The 20,139-nt window shown below is 38.8% G+C and overlaps 1 protein-coding gene across 1 annotated transcript in view; it reads right to left on the bottom strand.

Moving 5' to 3' along the window:
* CNTNAP5 (contactin associated protein family member 5) overlaps positions 1 to 20,139 on the bottom strand; it is a 200,963-nt gene that overhangs the window by 50,492 nt on the left and 130,332 nt on the right. Inside the window, 1 exon segment of the mRNA XM_050977015.1 lies at positions 5,649 to 5,805. Within this exon segment, the coding sequence (XP_050832972.1) occupies positions 5,649 to 5,805 (157 nt within the window).

Genomic DNA, 20,139 nt, shown 5'->3' with positions numbered 1-20,139 from the left:
ACAAAAGTAAAACCCTGTTACGTTAATTATTTTTGTATTTGTTCCCAGAGCTCCTTTTTACTTATATGTATTTTATTTTAGCACTTCACACACTTGAAATCAGCTTGTATTTGCTTTTCCACAGCTGCTTCTTAGGTTAGCCACTATTTTTTTTTCTCCTTAGTGGATTTCACATTGCACTCTGTGGCTACTTCCACTAAGCACACCCCTTGTAAGTGACTGATTTCACAAAAACAAGGCTGGTTTTGTCACTTTCCTAAAAGGAGTCCTCAGCTCACAGAAAATGGTATGAATAAATTAATAATTTCAGAAGTTGACCTCCTGCTTACCAGACTTGGTGCTTGTTTTGGCACAAAGCCAGATGAAAATCTGAATGTTTTGAGGGTGGGAACAACACTCAACAAACAGATGTTTTTCTGAGCTCTTTGCATAAAGGATAGTGTCAATTTGTCCTTTCCACAAGCAAAACTCAAAACAAACAAATCCAATAATGCCCTTTAAATTAAACCACTGAAAAATTGTTGTTCATGGGTATTAAATACAGTTGGATGTCATTTGTTTATCCACATCTGAAGATTAATACCTACATCTACCCAAAGGTCTTCCTCAATAAGCATGAGGCAAGTCACACATCCAACAAATGCTTTATGTATGGACCAATTTAAAAAAGATGAAAACAATTTGCTCTAAAGGTGATAGTGCAGCAGCTGGGTCTTTCACAATGTAGTAAAGGCAGACTCACAGGTAAATGACAAATAACTATTTGGCTGGTAACATTATGAAACTATTTTTCTTCTTCCTGGCTACTACTAAAAGTGTGCTCAACAAAACCTTGCTCAATGGTGTTCTAACAGTGTGAGCCATCATAAATTGCTAATCTCTAGGTAGCCATTTCCATATTTTTTGTAACAGATGGTGGAACAGTGGTGCCATTAAATATAATTTATTCTCATATGATCCCCTATTGGTATGTTTTTCTCTTGCACATTAATGGAAACTCTGGTGGGATCTGAGTCACAGTAGCTCAGATATTCAGTGCAGATTTTCAGGAATACCATACATTTGGGGAAAAGAATACAATCATCAGCAGATGGCAAGGAAACTCATAAGGAATGGGCCTGTGACATAGGTTTCCATCAGGAAAAGTTTAGAGGCCTGTGCAGGGCATATCATTAATAATCCAAAGGAATACATTTTAATTGCTATCTTACCCATGAGCCATATCCAAAAATGCTTTACTGGGTAAAATAATCTACATTCACAATAAACTAAAAAACACCAGCACAAGGGGACATACCTAACAGCTGAAGGCAAGATGCACTGCCTATATCTGGCTGAATTAGAGATACAGAGTTTGGTAATTAGTGTAATGAAGTGATTCTCGACACCTCAGGGACCTGCTACAGTCAGCTCTCTGCAGGCAGCTCTTCCCAGTTGTTGACAAATGTAGTCATGAGGCAGATATCCAAGACAACTCTGTACAGGCCAGGTCACCTCTGGCAGGGGTTGTTTATGAGCTCACAGGCTCTCTGGAGTTGCCTGCACTGCTTCTCAGGGAATGGATTCAGTGTGGGATAGTGGTTGGGCAAACAAAACCTGTCAAATCTGGGCGCGTCAGGGTTCCTCTGCCCTTCCAGTTTTATCAGCCTGGCTCTTGCACAGCTTAGCACAAATATAGCTCATCCAAGCAGGGCTTCATTCACTTCCATTTGGCTTTGTTCCTCCTCAAACAAAGCTCAATGTACTCATTACACCTCTGGGAGACAAAGTGGGTCTGACAATAGTAATATCCACCCTCTGTTTCATTCTCCTTCTTATCATGTCCTGTGGTTTTCCTTATTCTTCTAGTGCCCCAAAGCCACGATACAGAGGTGAATGCATGTTACTTTGGAAATGGCAGGACTCAAAGATTTAGTTCCCCAGTTAAGAAGACTGTTCTAGAAGATAAAAGAGGAGAATAATCCTCCAGTTTGGATAATAAGACTGCAGAATAGAAATAAAAGATGGCCAATCAGCTAATTGTTTGAAGCAACACCATCCATCACACTTTGCTGAGATGCCTGAGCTTCTTGTACAAAATGAGCTCCAGAGATGCCTCACTCTCTGTACAACATAAAAAGCTGCAGAGTTCTCCAAATTCCCAAGGTTTCCTGGTGAATACAGTCAGCAAGGTTTGGTTTGATGACTGCCTTCAGTCAAGGATCTGCATTTGAAGTGGAAAACGGATTCCAGACAGGGGGACCAAAGTAGCAAAAGGACTTCAGGACAGTCATGTGCTTCACCTCAGCATGAAAGAGTTTTGTCCCATTTAAATGCAGGGTTTGGTAAGCAGTAAGGCCTTAACTGTCAAGGCAAGAGAATTTTGGTTGAGATGAAACACAACCTGGGAGAAGTACTTGAAGATCCAAAAGATCTCATGATAACACTATCCGGTTGGTATTTCCGTAATGCTTTATTCTTTAGGTCAGTTTAGCACATTTCCCCAGTCAAGAATGCATTTTCATTTGAAACAGGGTGTATATTCTGAAAAACAATCACTAATATGTCTCATCTATACAGAGCTTTTCCCAACCTTTAACTATTGTCAGTGTGGGGGATGAGAAAGAGTAAGATGGAGAAAGACAGAAAGACAGAAAGAAAGACAGAAAGAAAGACAGAAAGAAAGACAGAAAGAAAGACAGAAAGAACATTTTCTGAACTAGGTTTAGCTTCGGCTTGAAGCCACTGGATTTTTATGAATGTTTCCACCCACTAGCAAGTGCTTTCAACAGTCAGAAATCTTTTTTTTTTTGGCAGCATGCAGCCAAGGCATGTCTTACACTTTTTCAGATCCCTTGCTTGGGTCAACAAAAAGGGTGCAGTTGCAGGTGCCTCTGCTTCCTCATCAGAGATCTCCCTTTCCCCAGAAAACACCATGAAGATGCTCCACTATTCTGAAGTGACAGATTTCACTGTCATCCTACTGTGGAGTTTGGAAGCATGATGAGCCATATGGAAAAAGATACTTATCAGTACATCAGTTTGATAAAAACAATGATGAAAAACATAAAAGCCTTCCCAATCTAGAATGTTTAATTATAGATTCCATTCATCTGGCCAGGGAGACTAACTTGGTGTCAAGTAAGAGCCCAAAAATAGCAGCTGGCTCAGGTGTCTGCTCAGGTATCATTTAAAAGTCAGCATGCCTGGAAGTGCATATTAGTACAGCCATATTGCTGTACCTGGCACAGGACTTTGTCAGGTCTGCTTTCCATTGTTTATAATTTCTTTTGCTGCTCTGAGAAATTAGAACCTTCTTCTGCACTCAAGATTTAGTCTAGGGAAAACAAATCAAAGCAAAATCCTAGGACTGCCTCCTCTACAGGAGGATGTTTCAGCTATTCTGGAGAGTTCCTACCTTGGAGCTGCATGATTTATCTGAAAGGAGCAAAAATGATTTTCTGGTTTTCCACTCTGCAGCACCCATTTTATTTCATGCTGAGGCAAATAAATGCATCTACTGCTGTCTTGTTCCTTCTGCTATAATGTATAGCAGGTTAAAGTCACAGTTCAGGTCTCAGCAGGTTTCAGATTCGAATGCTCGTTATATATCAGGGGGTCAGTGTTCTAGCAGGGAAACACAAAAGCAATCTTCAAGAGGCATGAAATTTCTTTTGTTTAGAAACCCTTCATAAAGGTCAGGGTTTTCTTAGCTTTAGAAAGCCAACCTTCAGCTTAGAATACTGCCAAAGTAAAATTTTCTCATGGATTAAAAACCTAAGCAACTGAATCCCCAAACCAACAAACAGTAGGCAGTTTGGTGGAGGTAACTTGTAAGCAAATTCTGTTATTATCACGAAATTAGGAGAAACAAGTAGCTCTCTGAGCTGCCAAGCTAACGATGCATGATTTCCAAAATCTTTCTTCCATGAGGGTTTTCCAAAATCTAATAAAAGTGTACGCTTCCTTAACTTCCTTCTTGCGGGCATTAATTGGCTTTTTCCCCTCAGCCTGGCATAAATTTTCATAGAATGTGTAATTGGTATTACTTTTGAGACTTTTCCTTATCTGTCCAAGATGTTTGAAACAAATCTGCTTCTTCAAAATCATTGGGGGGTGTGTGGGGGGAAATGGAGATGAACACTCACAGCATAACATGTTTAGGTCTCATTTCCTGAGGAAACTCAGCTGAAATATTATAAAACTGCATTTAGCTTTCACCTTGCATTGGTTTGTACAACCTAGTGGTGCAGTGCCCTGCAGTCTAAGACTGCAACCCCAGTGTCTGCCAGCACAACACCCTGCTCTGCTTGAGCAGTGAAAAATGGAATGTGGATCATGAAAAGAGCCAAGCACCAGCAAAAACAGATGCTCATGATGCTCATATGCAAACCTCGTCAAAAGCACATCTGATAGCCAAACATTAAAGAAAAGATTAACATGCACAGCCCATGCTATTCAATACAAATTACATTCATAAGCCAATATTTACATAAATATCTTCCTGAAGAAATTTCCTTACAGCTATAATTTCTGAAAGTGAATAACGACCCCAGGGATTCAAAGGGTCCAAGCAAATAATCACACTGTCTAGAAATCAAGCAACCAAAAAAGCCCAACACTTACAGTGACAAGTGATTTCTGATTTTTTTTGGTTTTTTTGTTTTAAGACTCCTTACCATTCCTTTCTACTCATTTAAAGTGAAGGTTTCACAGGGCTAATTCAGACAGTGTTTCAAACACAGCAGCCTATGACAGCAAGACATTTCTTCTCTACTTCCATTATTCATAATTTCTGAACTACTCGAGGTTAAAATATGTTTTTTCAGAAAAAGGACAGCAGATCCTATCAGTGAGTGGTCTAAAAGGGAGACTGAGTGAGAAGAATTTTCACATGTTTGTTCAGTGTTTCAAACTGTACTTCCAATAACACTCATCTGGCATTTCAGGCCCCTCAAACACATTTGGAAAGTTCACCTACTAGCTCTTGGTGGCTGGAGTGTCTTTGAAAGTGCAGAGAATGACAGAAGATTGTGAGGTGGCCTTCCCAGATTCATGCAGCATCAGAGCACATCAAAGGTCAGAACCCAAGGAAAGCTCTGAATTTTCATGCTGTGACTCTAAAACTTCCTATGGAGACTGAATCAAAACCTACAGAAGCCAAACAACTCTTACTATTGACCTTAAAAAGCATGAGATCCAATGTAAAAGAAGGCTAAGGCACATTATACTGTTTTGTAAGAAAAATACAAGTGTTTAGTAGTACATATTTCTCGTAGCTGTTCTTGTTTCTTTCTAGATGTATCTGAATTTTGCTGTCTAGGCCTCAATTTTCTGCTCTGATGTACACCTATGAAACCAGCTCATAGAGCCTTTATTCATGCAACATTACAGGTGAACCAAACTTTTAAGCAAATAAAATTACCTGATTTGCCATTCAACAAAAAAGACTTTTTTGTAGACCACCTATCCCAGCAACCTGCTTCAGCCAAATGTCTTTGTTCAAAATCAGAATTTAAGGTGAAATCAGAAGTCCAAATTCTAGTTTAATTTTCATTCTTATCAGATTATACTCAAGCTACCTGAACTGTGAAGCAAGAAAGATTTAAGCCTTCTTGCCCCACCTTCTATCCCTAACTCCTCACACAGACACATGTTAAAATTATTACCATTCTTCTCTATCTGCGTCACAGTTGCAAAAATATCTCATATCCAGACAACTTTCTTCCAATCCACAGGCACACTGCTGAATGCCTGGAAGAGATCCTCCCCAGTAAAGGTGCTTTTCATTGGCACGGCCAACCCACCAAGCAAATGGCACTCCATCTGGATGAAAGGGAAAAAAGAGGGTGGGAAAGAGAAAAGAGAAAAAGAGAGAGAAAGAGAACTTGATAAGCATACTGGATTCTCCCAAGAATGCAAAAGAGAATGGAGGTGGACATGTTAGACAACACTCAAAGAAAAGGTGCAAAATGCAAAGTAACAAACCACAAACTTTGCCCCAAGTTCCGTTTTATGGAATACATGTTGAGAAAGCAACAGTTCTTTTGTAATCCCATTAGGGCTCACGTGCCAGGTACTCATGAGAACCTTGGCACCTTTCAGCTCACAGGACTTTGGAATGGTGAAGCCAACACCAGTGTCTGCACCAGATGTGTCCAGTGGTTTTTGTGTGACGCTGGGGGGTAGATCTGATCACTGAAGGAGACTGAAAACAATTCTCCTGCCACTACTCACACTGCACAGATTGCACTGTACCTCACAGTATGGACAAGGACCTCTCATAGTGTCAACTGGTTTTGCAGGAGCCTCTATGCCTTGATCTGTATTTCTTACCTTAGGAGTTAGATATAAAGAACAAAAATCTACAAAAATAACACACTGGCTGATATATTACTATGAACCTAGCTCAGCTCCTCTCAAAACTAAGACTAAAATTTCTATTGGTTTCTCAGGGAGCAAGATTAGTAATTTTAATGGGCTGTCCATGCGTGGAATTTGCAAATGTAAAGTCAGATAAGATATTAAAAAAGGTAGGACATAAGTGGGAAAAAATATTTCCCTACTTGGGAATCAATTTATCTCTGTGAAGCTATTTTCTACCTACAGGAGCTTTAAGATTTATGTATTTATATAAACCGAGACAGTTTTTTTGTTCACATTTCAGAATCCATTATGCATCAAGCATTAAGTATTAATAGTCAGATAGAGTAAGCAGAATCTGATGTAATGAAATTCACAGATGAACATTTTCTAAGACTGACTTTGTCTTCCAGCTCAGCTAACTTTTTCATTGACTCCTTAATCCTTAAATCAAGAAATGTAATCAGTTATACATACAGGTAGATGGCAAAATTTAACAAAACCGACATATCAAGATTTTTTGATCAAAGGAGCTTGGAAAAATAAACTGTATGGCTAATGAAGAAAGATGCATCAATTTATTCTTCTGTTTTTCTAACATTACTAGTAGGGAGTATTTCTCATTATACAAGGCAAGAAAATTTAAATTATGAAATGCAATCAAGGTTAACTGTAGAATGTAGGAGACAAATTAAAATGAGTTTTAGAATCACTTGGCAAAATTAATTCATATTTATTTTTCTTCTAAGCTTAGACTGCTGAACTGTAAATTCATAAAAACAGGAAAACAAAAATAGGAAGAGCAACTACATTCTCATGATACCAACAATTAAGACATGACGAATTTGACTAATACCCAGAGGTACTCATTAGAAAAACACAATCCAAGTAGATCTAAGGATTCTTAGATTCTAAGGATTCTTTCTTTCATCTAACAAAAATATACACATTCATTTTAGGCCTCATATTATTGTCAACACATTTGTATTTTCTTTCTTTTCTATTCAGCTGATTTTCTTGCAGAAGTTGATTGGTGCAGCCAGTGAAACAGTTCTATACTATATTATTGGGAAATCACTCAGTAAAGCTTGGAATAGTAATGTTAATTGAATAAAAGGGTGATTTGTCTAGGAGTAGAAATAGATATACAGAAGTGCTTAATCTAATTTTAAAAGTGCCCATTCTGGAAAAAAAAAAATTTAGATAAAGATAAATTCTTCATGCCAACAGCAAATAATGGTGTCCATTAATCAAATACAATCTGTGTCAGTTTCCTTTGGTGGAAGCCATTATATACTTAAACATAACAGCGAAATAAGCAATCCTTCTGTGTATTAAGAATAAGTAATTTCCTGACATCTTTTTCAGATCTGTTGTTATTTGTTTCATTGAGCAATACCAAGCAAACACATGCATATTCAGATTTATGCTATAGACTGGGGAAGTGGTAGAAGCACCACAGTTTGAGTCATTTACAACTAAATTAAACACAGTGCTAAAAAATAGAGCAGTCAACATTGTAAGAAGCAATCTCAGATTGTCAAGGGAACAGGCTATAAAGAACCAGTGTATTTTCCAAAATTCTATTTATTAGGCTGAGTTCTGCCACCTTTACCCAAGATGAGTTGATTTTTTTCACTAACTAGTCCCCTAGAAATCAATTGTAGTATAAAGTAAAATTATGCCCTGATTCTTCAAAACTGTTTTCCACATGCTTAGTTTTTAACACATGAGAAATCAGAGCTTTTCAGCAAAGCTCTTCCAAATCTACAGTACTTCATCAACACCTGCAGATTTAGGAATTCTGAGACGTATACTGTATGTCATATACCTGTAATATTGAAGTAAAGCAATACTTCACAAACAAAACCAATCAATCTGAGTTTTTTCGAGAAAGTTTACACCATAATACCTTGGCAGAGCTGGAGGATGTCTTGCACTGAGATTGAGTTTGGCCAGCTTGTGTTGATTAAAATTTTCTTCTAAGTCTGTAGATTTGTCCCACAATCTTCACTTCTATAATCATGGTACTGCAATTTTTTCAAAGCATTATCAATTCTCCACCACCTCAAAATGAATTCACTTCCCTTCTCTGGTGAAGCCACAAACCAAATCAATGATATTAAGCAAGGATCTAAAATGACCCCATCACCTTATAGTAACATAAGTCAGTAGAGTTCTACTTTAATATTTCTAAGCTAAAAAGTCCATTAATAAGAAGTGCTACTAATTCTTCATTATGTGCTTACACTGCTCCTAGCAACACGTCATTTGGTAAAAAACATTGTCAAAAGCCTGCTGCACAATTAAAAGTATTCTTTTCAATGCAATTTTTTTTTCTATTATTAGTGGAAAAAAAATCCACTCTAAGAAAAATTTTAATATTGTCATTGAACTCCATGCTATGGTTTTGAAGGAGAGAATATGTGGGAAAAAATATCTCAAAACAAGCAGTGCCAAGTGAATGAATCTACCAATGGTAGAACAGTAATGAGTTTTTTTCCAGTGATTTCCTTCTACACTGCTTAAACTGCCTTCGGAAGATATAAATTTTGATAACAAAATCTTCAAAAAGGGCAATTTTTGGCTTTTTTTCCCGCAGTGGACAGGATAACAGTAATGTCATTGTCTGGAAGCCTCTGGAAACAGCTGTGATATTTACACCACTGTTTTTTACCATAATTTAATATAGTATTATAGTAAATATAACGCAAGCATTATGTAACAATATTTACAATTATATGAATAATTTAATGATAACAATATATAATTATAATGAATTGAAGAATAATATAAAAGAACTAAGCAGGTAGACCATATTTTGCATCAAACCAAGTATTCCTTGGTGCTGTCAGGCACAGACAGCAGAAGGTACAGCTGGCACAGATCTTCTGAAAGGAAACAATTAGGGGTCTCATCTTCTGTGGATTCTCTATTCAGCGGCTGGGTGTGTGCATCCAAAGAGCCAAGTAAGATTGTGCAAACCCTGACATATACAATACTGCAGTACATGGACAAGAACTCAGTTTGTGCCTGTCCAGCAAGGCAGAGAGGGTCAGGCTCCTCTCTGCTGTCAGTTCTCCAGCAGATTTCCCATATCTGCTCCAGCAGCGTGCTTAACTCAGCTGCTCATTGCCAGCTCCCTGTATGGAATCTGCTCAGCAGCTGCAAGGCTGGCACTGACTGCATTCTTCACCAGCACAGAGGCTGAGGACTATGGAGAGCATAACAGACACGTGGAACTGGTTTTCAGGGATCCTTAAGAGGTGCAGCTTGAGATCAAATTCACCTGCATTGCGTATCTGCCTCTTCCAGGGACAAGAATGGCTGAATATGTAGTTGGTGTCCTTCTACCAGCTTAAACTCTCTTAAATCTCCCTCATACTGACAGTTCTCTCATTTTAGTATTAGGAGGCATGGACATTTGTTGCAATACAAGTTATTTTCAAAGGTTTAGGTTTGCTCTTGCTTTAAATGGCATTTTTTCAAAGATTATTTGCATAGGCACTCAGAAGCTGAAGGAGTGGCAGAAGCAGCATATTCCAACAGCATTTATACACATTATATGCATATCACTGTGTGTACAAATTCCAAGCAACTTCTGTGGACTCAGCTTGCCTTTATACAATCAGAAACTCTTAGTACTGACTTTTATGTTTATACAGTGTGACTTAAAACAAAGCCATGCATTTTTAGAAGTATTATATTTAAAATATTTGTCAGATTTGTCTGTACGATTTGTCAGTTTGTTCTTGCTATGGAAACAAACAAAAGTCTAATTATGGAAACATAGCAAGATAAATTGGATCCTGTGTTAAACTCCTGTGCTGGATAAACTTAAAGTCTGACAGTCTGACACAGCATTTATCCCTAAGACAGACAAGGTTTTTGGGGTACCCAAGTTATTGAAACAGGTCAGTTGAAGGTCTTTTTCACCACCACTTCAGGTCAATTTATTTGCATTTGTCTTTTAAAACACTGAAAAAGCATATTGTACTCTAACAACATTGTCTTGGCAATTTTCATGTACATTTTGTCCTCCAAATTCAAACCAAGTAAAGCAGAACTGTATTTGTGAAATCATACATCTATAAATTTTACTGAAGAAAATGTAAATTAATTTACATCTATGCTGTTTTCTCTTAAAAATAAAAAGACTCACATATCAAGAGGCAGTGAGTATTAGGAAAATGCTGATTGTAGAATTGCAGAGAGCAACCAAAGCCAATTCTTTGAAATCTCACTCAAAACCATAAAATATCTGTTTGCACTAACCACCTCAACAATATCAAATCCTGCAAATGGTTCACCTGATACATTGAACAGTATGTGAAACAAGCAGTTAGCAGATTTTGTTCATATTTATGTCAGTATATATGCACATATATATTTCAACCTAAGTAACTGAATTCAGAGGCCAAGTCAGTGTACAAATTATCATCTCAGAAAATATTTTTTAAAAAGCCTCTTGAATAAATGGACAAAGCAGTGAGAAAGGAAAACTGACTCAATATTTTTGCAAGGGTTTACCAAGATATTGTTTACCACACCAATTTTTTTTTCATCATAACATTTTTACAGCCTTTTATATTGGAATTTTCAACATTCAATTGACATGAAACCAAACAGGGAAGAAAATACAGTTTTGATAAATCAAAAAAAAAGTATTTAAATGATTCTGGATAAAACCGGGACAAATTGAAGAAATATTCCACACTTATTTGAAAGCACATAATTAATATCTTCTTAGAGGCTGTTTGTTCAGTGAAGAAGTCTGTGCATCAATGACTAAGGATCTGTGTTGGTTTAAACAACAACTCCCACCACTGTGAAAATAAACTGATAACTCAAAGCAGGCTGAGCTCAGGCTGTGCTGCATTAACCATGATGTGCTGCTCATTCTGTGAAGGGGATGCTGAGATTTAACAGTGAAAATGCTGCTCTTTGGTTCACAGCGAGGGTCTTGTGGCTCTGCCCCTGCCATGTGGAAGCAACACCCACCCCTCTAGATGTCAGGCTCTCTGCACCTCACAAACAACCCTGCTTTTAAGTCAAGATCAGGTTACCTTGGGAAAAAACAAGTAATTCGGAAAAAATGAGGATCCCAAATGACATGGTTTCTTTGAACATTATTTACTTGGTGAGCCACCAAATCACCCAGCTGGTTTTGTACCACACTACTCTCCTTCCATGGGGACACACACCTGATTTATGCCTGTCTCATTCTTTTTCTGTAGAGACATAATGACTATCTAATACTTCCTTCCTTTACCTTAAACCTTCCCCATGGAAATCATACCAGTTCAGAGTCCTTTTCTCTCCTAAAAGTATAACTCTAAAACTATCACTGCCCTAATTTTCAGAGATGACAAACGGTTGTGTTGGAAACCACAGGTGGTCAAACACTGCACAGGGACAGTCACTTTCTGTACTGAGTACCAAATGTGCCAGCCAACTTTACTAAGAATCTCACTGAATTTGATTAAAATTTCTGGTCAGGTTCTGTCATTATTCAAATCAGCTAGTCAAAAGTGAAGTAGCCCTGCTAATGCCAGTGGAACTACCCAATGGGCAAGACCACAAAGTTTGCTTCTCATTCTAAAATTATTTTGTTAAGTGTGGTTAGAAGAAGGGGGGAAAAGGCAGTACTTCATGGACATTTTGTTTCCTGTTATACAGCTATGCTGCCAAGGTGCATTGCTTTCACAGAGTCCCAGGTTGAGGCAATTGCCTTAAAAAAAACCACAGGAAAAACCACATAGCAGCATTTGTCTGCTTCTCTTAAGCAGAGAAACTGCTCTCCCTCTAGAGCAGCTGTTACCACAGTGTGCTCTGTTCTTCTGGAGTTGTTAAGGTCTTCTCAGAGATGAGAATGGGCAGAAAGAAAGTAAATAAACATGGACCTTTGCTTCTTCTACATTTAACAGGAGCCTAATGAGCCGAACTGCTGAGCTGCAATGACAGAGCTAATGCCATGCACACTTCGAGTGCCTCAGCAAAATCATCATCAAGCCTTTAAGAGGCAGATTTGAGGATGAGCATAAGCATTTCAAACCCAAATAGTTTTAGATGCTGAGGAACATTAAATCTACATCCAAACTAAAATTCTGTGCCTCGGGAATGTCCCAGCTGAAGGCCTAAGAAGGCTGAAAATATTATGAGTACTTGCATTCTACTCTGCCAGCCCAGGCTGGGCTTTTATTTCAATAAATTTCTGGCCAAGTGACAAGCTTCCTGAAAGATGCAAGTGGGACTCCAGCCAACAACAAAAACTATGTGAACAGCTGAAGGCATGCAGGTTGGGAAGGAGAAGCAACAACGAATAAACAATCCAAAGAAGATTATAGCTTTTAGGGACAAATGACAAGACAGGAGATGGCAGCTTTGAATCCTCAGCAGTTTAGCTGAAGATGAACTGGATATTCTACCCTGCTGAAACAAAGAAATATCTAATTTCCTTTACTTTCTGCATTCCAGCTCACCTTCACTTCAAAATTGTTCCTCTTGCTTTCAATTCCTTTTCCTCTTCCTCATTCCCCTTTTCTTTTCCCATTTTCTCTGTTTAGCCTAAATCCTCCAGGTAAATTCAGACAAACAAGCCTGACACTGCCTTAACAGATAAGCCCATGACATTGATGCATGTCCTGCCTCATCCTAACTCTGTACTGGGACCAGAAACCCATCAATGCTGTGGATTCAATTGCAAGTGAATAATGACCATAGATAAGCCATGGTGGGCTCCAACACAACCCTGTCTGGGCCAGAGGAGCAGCTCCTGCTCAGCAGATGTCTGGATTTTTTTCCCTATGCCATAGGTATGGCCAGTAGGGATAATGGCAGTAAGATGAAACCATCATTTCTTGCCCTCACAATGCTCAACCAGCTCTCATGTGTTCATTCTCATCCTCATTACCAGCATCCTCTCACCCATTTCCACTGGAATGCCACCTTGTGATGTGGTTCATTACTGTGCCCAGGAAATGGTCTTTCATTCTTAATCAGCTCTTCTCAGAAGTATAAAATGGTTAGTGAGAATAAATAGTAGCATGTGCTGAATTAACAGATTAATAAAGAGAAAATAAACCAGATTATGTAATTCAGGTTCTTGTGAAAGTGCTATGGGACACTGAATGATCATGTTTGATTTTGGGGCTCTCTGCACCTGCAGCAGACCAACACTCCTCAGTGGTTCTCTAGAGCCTGAGGAAGACAAAAGGAATGACATTTGCAGCCACCCTGTAGTCAGGCAGTAACACAGCCCACTCTCTCTGTGTCCTGCTGAAGTCTCATCCACATTATCTTATGAGCTAACTGGATGAGGTGCCCACATGGAATGGAGGAAAGCATGGAAGAGATGAGTGAGATTGTAAGTTCAGACACATCATATGCTCTTCAGAGCTTTCTTTTTAAAGCATTTTATAATGGATGTGAAAGGGCCACAGGGAAAGGCCACAGGAAAGAGAGCACTGAACTAATGCACCTTATAAAATACTGCAAGGTGAGAGCAGCAGTTTATCACAGCAGTTTTTGTTCTTAAATGCTATTTAAGTTTTCATAGATGAAAGCACTTTCAGAGGCTAGAAATAAGACTGCAGAGGACAGGGGGGAATAGTTGAAGCATCAATGACTATGAATGGTGCATCAAACCATAAACCAATCATTCCACCACAAGAAAACTTGTTATTCAACTATTATTCATGGAAATGTTGAAGTGAGAAAACTTTTACAGAACAGTAAAGCTACATTATAAGCAACTGTCCCAGGAAAGACCTCCAGAAGAAATACCTTATAGTTTATTCATTTCCTGTTATTTTACAGGAATAATAATGGACAGATCCAGCAACCAGCATAGAAGCATCCAGCTCCAGTGAAATCAGGGTGCAGATTTGCACTCACTGAGCATCAGGCTGTTCCCCAAAAGACAGAACAGCTGAGGCCAGACAGGACCTCTGGAGAAGTTTAGTCCAGCCTCCTGTTCTGAAACAGATTTAGGATGTAAGAATTCCTTAGAAAAACTCTGTGGCTGTTACTGACCTGCAGGACCATCTGCAGGAATGCAGCAAGTGATATACAGGCCTGAAGAACCTATTTAAAGGGGGTAAAAAAAATATTTACTTATATTTGTTCTATTTACTCTTGAATTATCCATCATGACAGCTCAAACCCTTGGGATTGGGCATGGATGAAGAGCAATGACCTTAACTGTAGCACTCTGCACCTCCTTCACTCCACCTGCTGCAGCAATTGAGTGCCCAGCTCTGCACAGCTCCCAGGCTCAGGTGCCTACCAGCCCAAGCCTTTCAGCAAGAAAGCCCAAAAAACCCCAGGGCAACAGCCTGGCCTAATAGTGGTCTGAAAGTCAGGGTATAACTGAGAGCAGGTAGCTTGTTTATGAACACAAGCCAGCTGGAGTAAAGCTGAGCTGAATTAATCAAGGATTAATTCAATTCTTGCTAGAAATCATAGACCATTGGCTGGATTACACCCACAATGAGATGCAACTAGATAAACTAGAAAAAGAATATAGATAAAATGGGGACATTTGGGACATTTAATAGGAGACTGGTTGAGTTACAGAAAAAAACATGCTGTGGAAAGCAATCTTTGCTTGGTCCTTTGGGAGAAACTACATACACTAATAACAGTTCTTCCCCACTCCTTTATTTTGAAAAGTGTCTGAGTAAAAATGGAATTACCTTACTCGACAGAACTGTTTCCTGTATGTGCAGCTTTAACTACTAGCATTAATAATGAGAAAAGGATCCTTATTATCACTTTTTTTTTACCCCTGCTCACCAATACACTCACTAGGGGCTCAAATGGACCGTCTTCAGATTTGACAGCCCTCCACAAAAGACAGATTAATTTTGTTCCCATTGCACTTGCAATGGCAGCTTCTAGGAATAATAAAATCTAGATTCAGGTATAGGGAATCTTTATTAGCACTATTGATTCACTATGAAGCAACGAGAACACACCTTGTCCTTCAGCTCCCAGGTTAATACAGCACAGCTGACAGTTAGAGAATAACATCTATTTACATGGGGTGAATCTGACCAGAAAGTCATTAGGACAATGTCATTTCCACAGTGTGCCTTTTTGGAGTGCAACCACTGACTGGCTCCACTAAGTGGCCTATAATAACTACTGAATTTCATGGCCCAGATTGATCTCAAAGAAATCAGAAAATATCACCAATTATATGCTGAATATCTGAACTGGGGTAAAATTAGAAAAACAGTCTTAACAGAACATAAATTAGAAGAGATAATAACATATTGCTAATCACTTTAAAGCTAGAATCCCTAATTAAATAAATTACAGGATTTTCTTAAAACTGATAGTAGCACTCTCAGATATTATTAGGATGGCATTTCTGTTTTGAAAAGACACCTTTAGAAAATGATATCACATCTCAAGTTCTTTATCTCAAGTCCTGTAATATTACCTGATTATCTTGGGTAGGAGGGAAGTTCAGTATCTCTCCCCATGCAGTCACAGATAAAAAGCCCTAAGTTTGGGGGTTTTGTTTCTTTTGTTTTCATTTAGGATTTTTGTTTGGTTGGTGTTTTGTTTGTTTGTTTGTTTTTAATGGCAAAAAAAGCTGTAAAGTCCCTGGGAAGAGCATGCAATATATCTTTTGTCTTCTACAAGACAGGCATTGTAAACAAGTACAAAATTACACCAACACCCAAAAGAGAGTTCAGAGAATAATATAAGCACATTTCTGAGACTTACACCAATTATGAGCCAGCAAGGCAGCTTGGACAGTGTAGAAACCACACTCTGAGCCTCTCCTCCTACCCTTTTGTCACATCCCTACTGAACTAAAATCTCACTGGGCCAGTTGAACTGGATTGCTTATTTTTTGTTCTCAAAGCATGTTAGTTGGCAAAAGACAACTCTGAATTGTACCTCTTATGATCAAAAAGTCCTGCACAGCAGTGCAGAAAGTCTGGTTTTAAGCTTTATAAACAAAACACCAACAAAAAACCAACCAACCAAAAAAAGTGAACAGAAAGCCTCCCAATAACTTGTTGAACTGTGTTCCAGTATCTCTGAGAGGCATTACTGCAACTCATTAAACTTCTTTATAGTCTGATGTGTTGCAACACATTACAGAGCAATTGTAAATAAATAACTGCTGATTTGACACTGCTTTCAACTGCAGAGCAATTCTGCTTTCCTCAATGTTACAATTAATGTCAGCAGTTAATGCCTTGAGTGGTGGAATCGGAAACTCAGCTACGATAAACACATGCAGTCAGATTTCAACTTAAGGATATACCCAAACTGCAGCACGGCCTTAGCTCAGCTGTCCCTGTCTCAGGCTGCAATTACACTTCTGTTGGTCAGAGCAGCAGGGGTACCATTTGTCATCCTAAGGAAGGCTGGAGTGCTGTGAAATTGGGCACTTTGGAAAAATGCAGCTGTAGCAGAACATATGTATAGGCAAGACCATGAAATGAACTGGCTCCAGGCCAGCACGTAAAGGCAAAAACAAGAGAATGTAAATGAAAAAAAATCATAAAACACTGTACTCAGAAGATGCTTCTATTGATATATCCTGACCAGCCTTAAAGGTCAGGATGACAACAATCTGTCTTCTCTGTGGGACTGCTTAATCAATTTGCAGCTCTTTTTTCTTCACCCTGTTAGCAACAGGTTCACATCTTTCAAATAGATCCTCTATTTTTGCTGCTTAATTGGTCTCAGGTTCCTGTGTATCTCTCTATACAGCTATAAGAAACATGGGTGAGTATTTACATTCCTGCACAGACTGTAGTGGATAGAATATGAACTGTTCAGCTCTGCAGCTCTGCTGTCACTAACAGAGATTATTAGGCAGCTGAAGACAGTTTTCTGCTCCTGGAGCTGAAGGAAGAATTGAGCTGTACTTTGGCACTGCAGTGAATACTGGAATGGGCAAAGGCTGCAGAAGAATGACAACCATGCAACCTCCAGAAGCCCTAGTCCTTCCTCTCTTTCCAAAGCTGAACAGGCCTATGTGTCTTCTGTATTTAATGGTGAGAGAAAGAACCAGCACAGGAGCCATTCTATCTACAAGCATCACAAAGTGAGAATCAAGAACTCTACATATGAAATAACTCTCTACCATAGGCCTTTCATCACAACTGATGACACAAACCCTTCTGTGGGCTGTATCAATGCTGTGAATCAGAAGTCCATAAGACCATCACATCTGTCACCAGCTCTCCTTCCAGCAGTAAGGCTCCTTAGTAGAGTGAATATCTTTGAGCCAAGTACAACTTACTACAAATCCTGTCAACTGCTGGCTTAAAAAGATGTAGGCATCTCTGTCAGGTAGTGGTGCTTGGGTGGAAACACCACAACTGAGGCAGGTAAGTTTTGCACTCAGATTGGTGTAGGATTTTGACCAGGTATTAACACATTAGAGTTCTCCAGTGAACCATCAACAGGGATCAATCACTTCCATTTAACTGTCTAGATAATTTGCCTGCTTTCTTTTCAAATATGGAGCCCTAGGGGGACAGGCATCAGGGGAAATGAAGTCATGGACGAGATCAGACCCAAGCCTCATATTTAAAATAAAAATCCCTGAGGGGCAAACTTCTTTAAAAAAATATATGAGAGCCCCTTCCCTCCAGCCTCTTCTCTCTATAGATATACTTCATGCATATGTACACCTCCATAATGGCAGTTTTTCTATGCAGATTTATGCTAGGACATTAATAAATACAAATTACATGTTTATGGCTGCAATGCACTTTAATGATTTCTGCCCATCTGAAAAGCAGAACAAATGCAAAGGCAAATGTTACCCTGACGCACACTTCATTACAAACAGGCTGCAGAAACAATCAGCAGTAAGCCATCTCCTGCAAAGAAAAGGGACAACTTCCCTCTCCTAATCTCAGGACTATTTTTCATCCCTCAGTCAAATACCATTTAGCAATGTTGATCTTGTGCCATATATTTTCTTCCACCCACAGGCAACTGGCCAAGGTAAGGTGCATTTGCCCAGAGGTTTAGGTAAGAGGTATCTGTATGATGCTGTAAATTCAGAGATACAGAAAACTCATGAGTTTTTTAAAGGAAGCCACCCCTAGCACAGAAAGAAATTTATTTGTCTGAATTTAGATTTCTTTTCTCTTCCACATTGTGAGTAAAAATTCTACCATACAACTTTGCTTTTAAATGGAATACATAAATGACTCCCAAACAGCTGTCCTACTTAGCACTACTATGTAAACATCTGTTCACATTCCTGCATGCAAATAAGAACATCAGCTTGCAAGTCTCTCAGACTCAGATTAGTCTTTATCAAGCCCTCACAGAAAACACAGGGGTGGAGGCCAAGGACTGCGTGAAGTGAAAGGAAAGGAAATTCTTGAGCTTTTTTAGCAAATTGATCCTTCAAGAAAAGATGGACAATGGAGAATACAAAAAACCCAACTACATGCAAAAAAAACCCAACATTTTTCAGTGTGTTTGCTTTAATGGAAGTTTCCATTCCTATCTCTTTGTGGTGGTTTCCTACTTCATCATATATTTTAACAGCTTGTTTTATAATTGGAGTCTGTGTCAAATTTTTATCCCTCTTTATTCGAACCATCCTTTGAAAGTTCCAGGGTCCCAGTTCCTGCTCCTGCTGAGATAAATGGGATTCTTGACATTGAGGTGAATGGAAACAGGACTGGGAAGGCTGTATGCCTCATTAGATACACGATTCCACAGCACCCTCTAAAATTCTGCTGAACTCTCCCTTTCAAGCAAATAAAGCTGGTAAACTCAGAGGCCATGAAATGTCACTATTACATTTCAGCACTTAAATACATACCTGATGAATTAGCCATCTTCTTGCCACGCATCTTAGAAAACTGCAGCCCCTGAGGGATTTCCCCTGGCCGTTACCACTTATTGCAAAGTCAAAGAGAGAAAGCTAAGGTTATTGTTTTGCCTGTGGAATCAAAATATGCTGAGAGGGCATGTTAATCCCCAGACTTAGAGGTTTATTGCATTTCTAATTCACACCTAAGGTCACCATATGTCAAGTGAGTGTGCATTCTGCTACCATGGCTACTACCATCATTTTAACTCCAATGCTAAATAGTTCTAGATGGGAACAATACTGACTTGGAAACAGCCTAATTTAGTGCTTATAGCAGAAGACTGGTCTTCTGATTAACGATGGAAAATAAAATGTTCTGGTTCTACCCTCGCATTTGTCAGACTCTCCCAAATCACACAAGTGATTTAAGCACTGAACCTTCGTTTCCATATCAGAAAGTCAAAGAACTAAAAGGCCTGAACAACAAGGCTAGCACAGCAACAACTACGTCTTCTGCACTGAGAAAGGTTAATGAATTAATCAGTCTTTGATCAAATTTCATTCAGCATTTAAAAATACAGTATGAGGTTTGAAATCTGCTACTTGTATCCTGACAGCATCACACCATGGTGGAGATGCTTCCCTTTGCATAATGCATTAATGTGAATTTGACCACACAATTGTCATTCCTTGTCATTTAAGTAGTCTTACACTTAAGCAGCCATAATTGTCCTTTGGGTGTTATCTTAAATACATTAAAAAAGAAATTGAATGCTTTCACCACATTATAGCTGGGACACTTTTTCAAAGCTAATTTCTATGTCTGTGAATTATTCATAATACACTTCAAACAGGCTCTTCTGGATAAGGTAATTGACCTTGTCTGCATGAAGCACCTACTACCCTGCCTTGGGATAATTTAATCTACGATGTGGTCCATTATTCAAAGGTAATGTCTTTTCATTAGGTTAGGCAATATATTA

Source organism: Serinus canaria, chromosome 7 (assembly GCF_022539315.1).
Source record: "Serinus canaria isolate serCan28SL12 chromosome 7, serCan2020, whole genome shotgun sequence".
In the NCBI taxonomy this organism is placed as follows: domain Eukaryota; kingdom Metazoa; phylum Chordata; class Aves; order Passeriformes; family Fringillidae; genus Serinus; species Serinus canaria.
The sequence above is the reverse complement of the archived record's forward strand: the minus strand, read 5'-3'. Positions and strand labels throughout refer to the sequence as shown.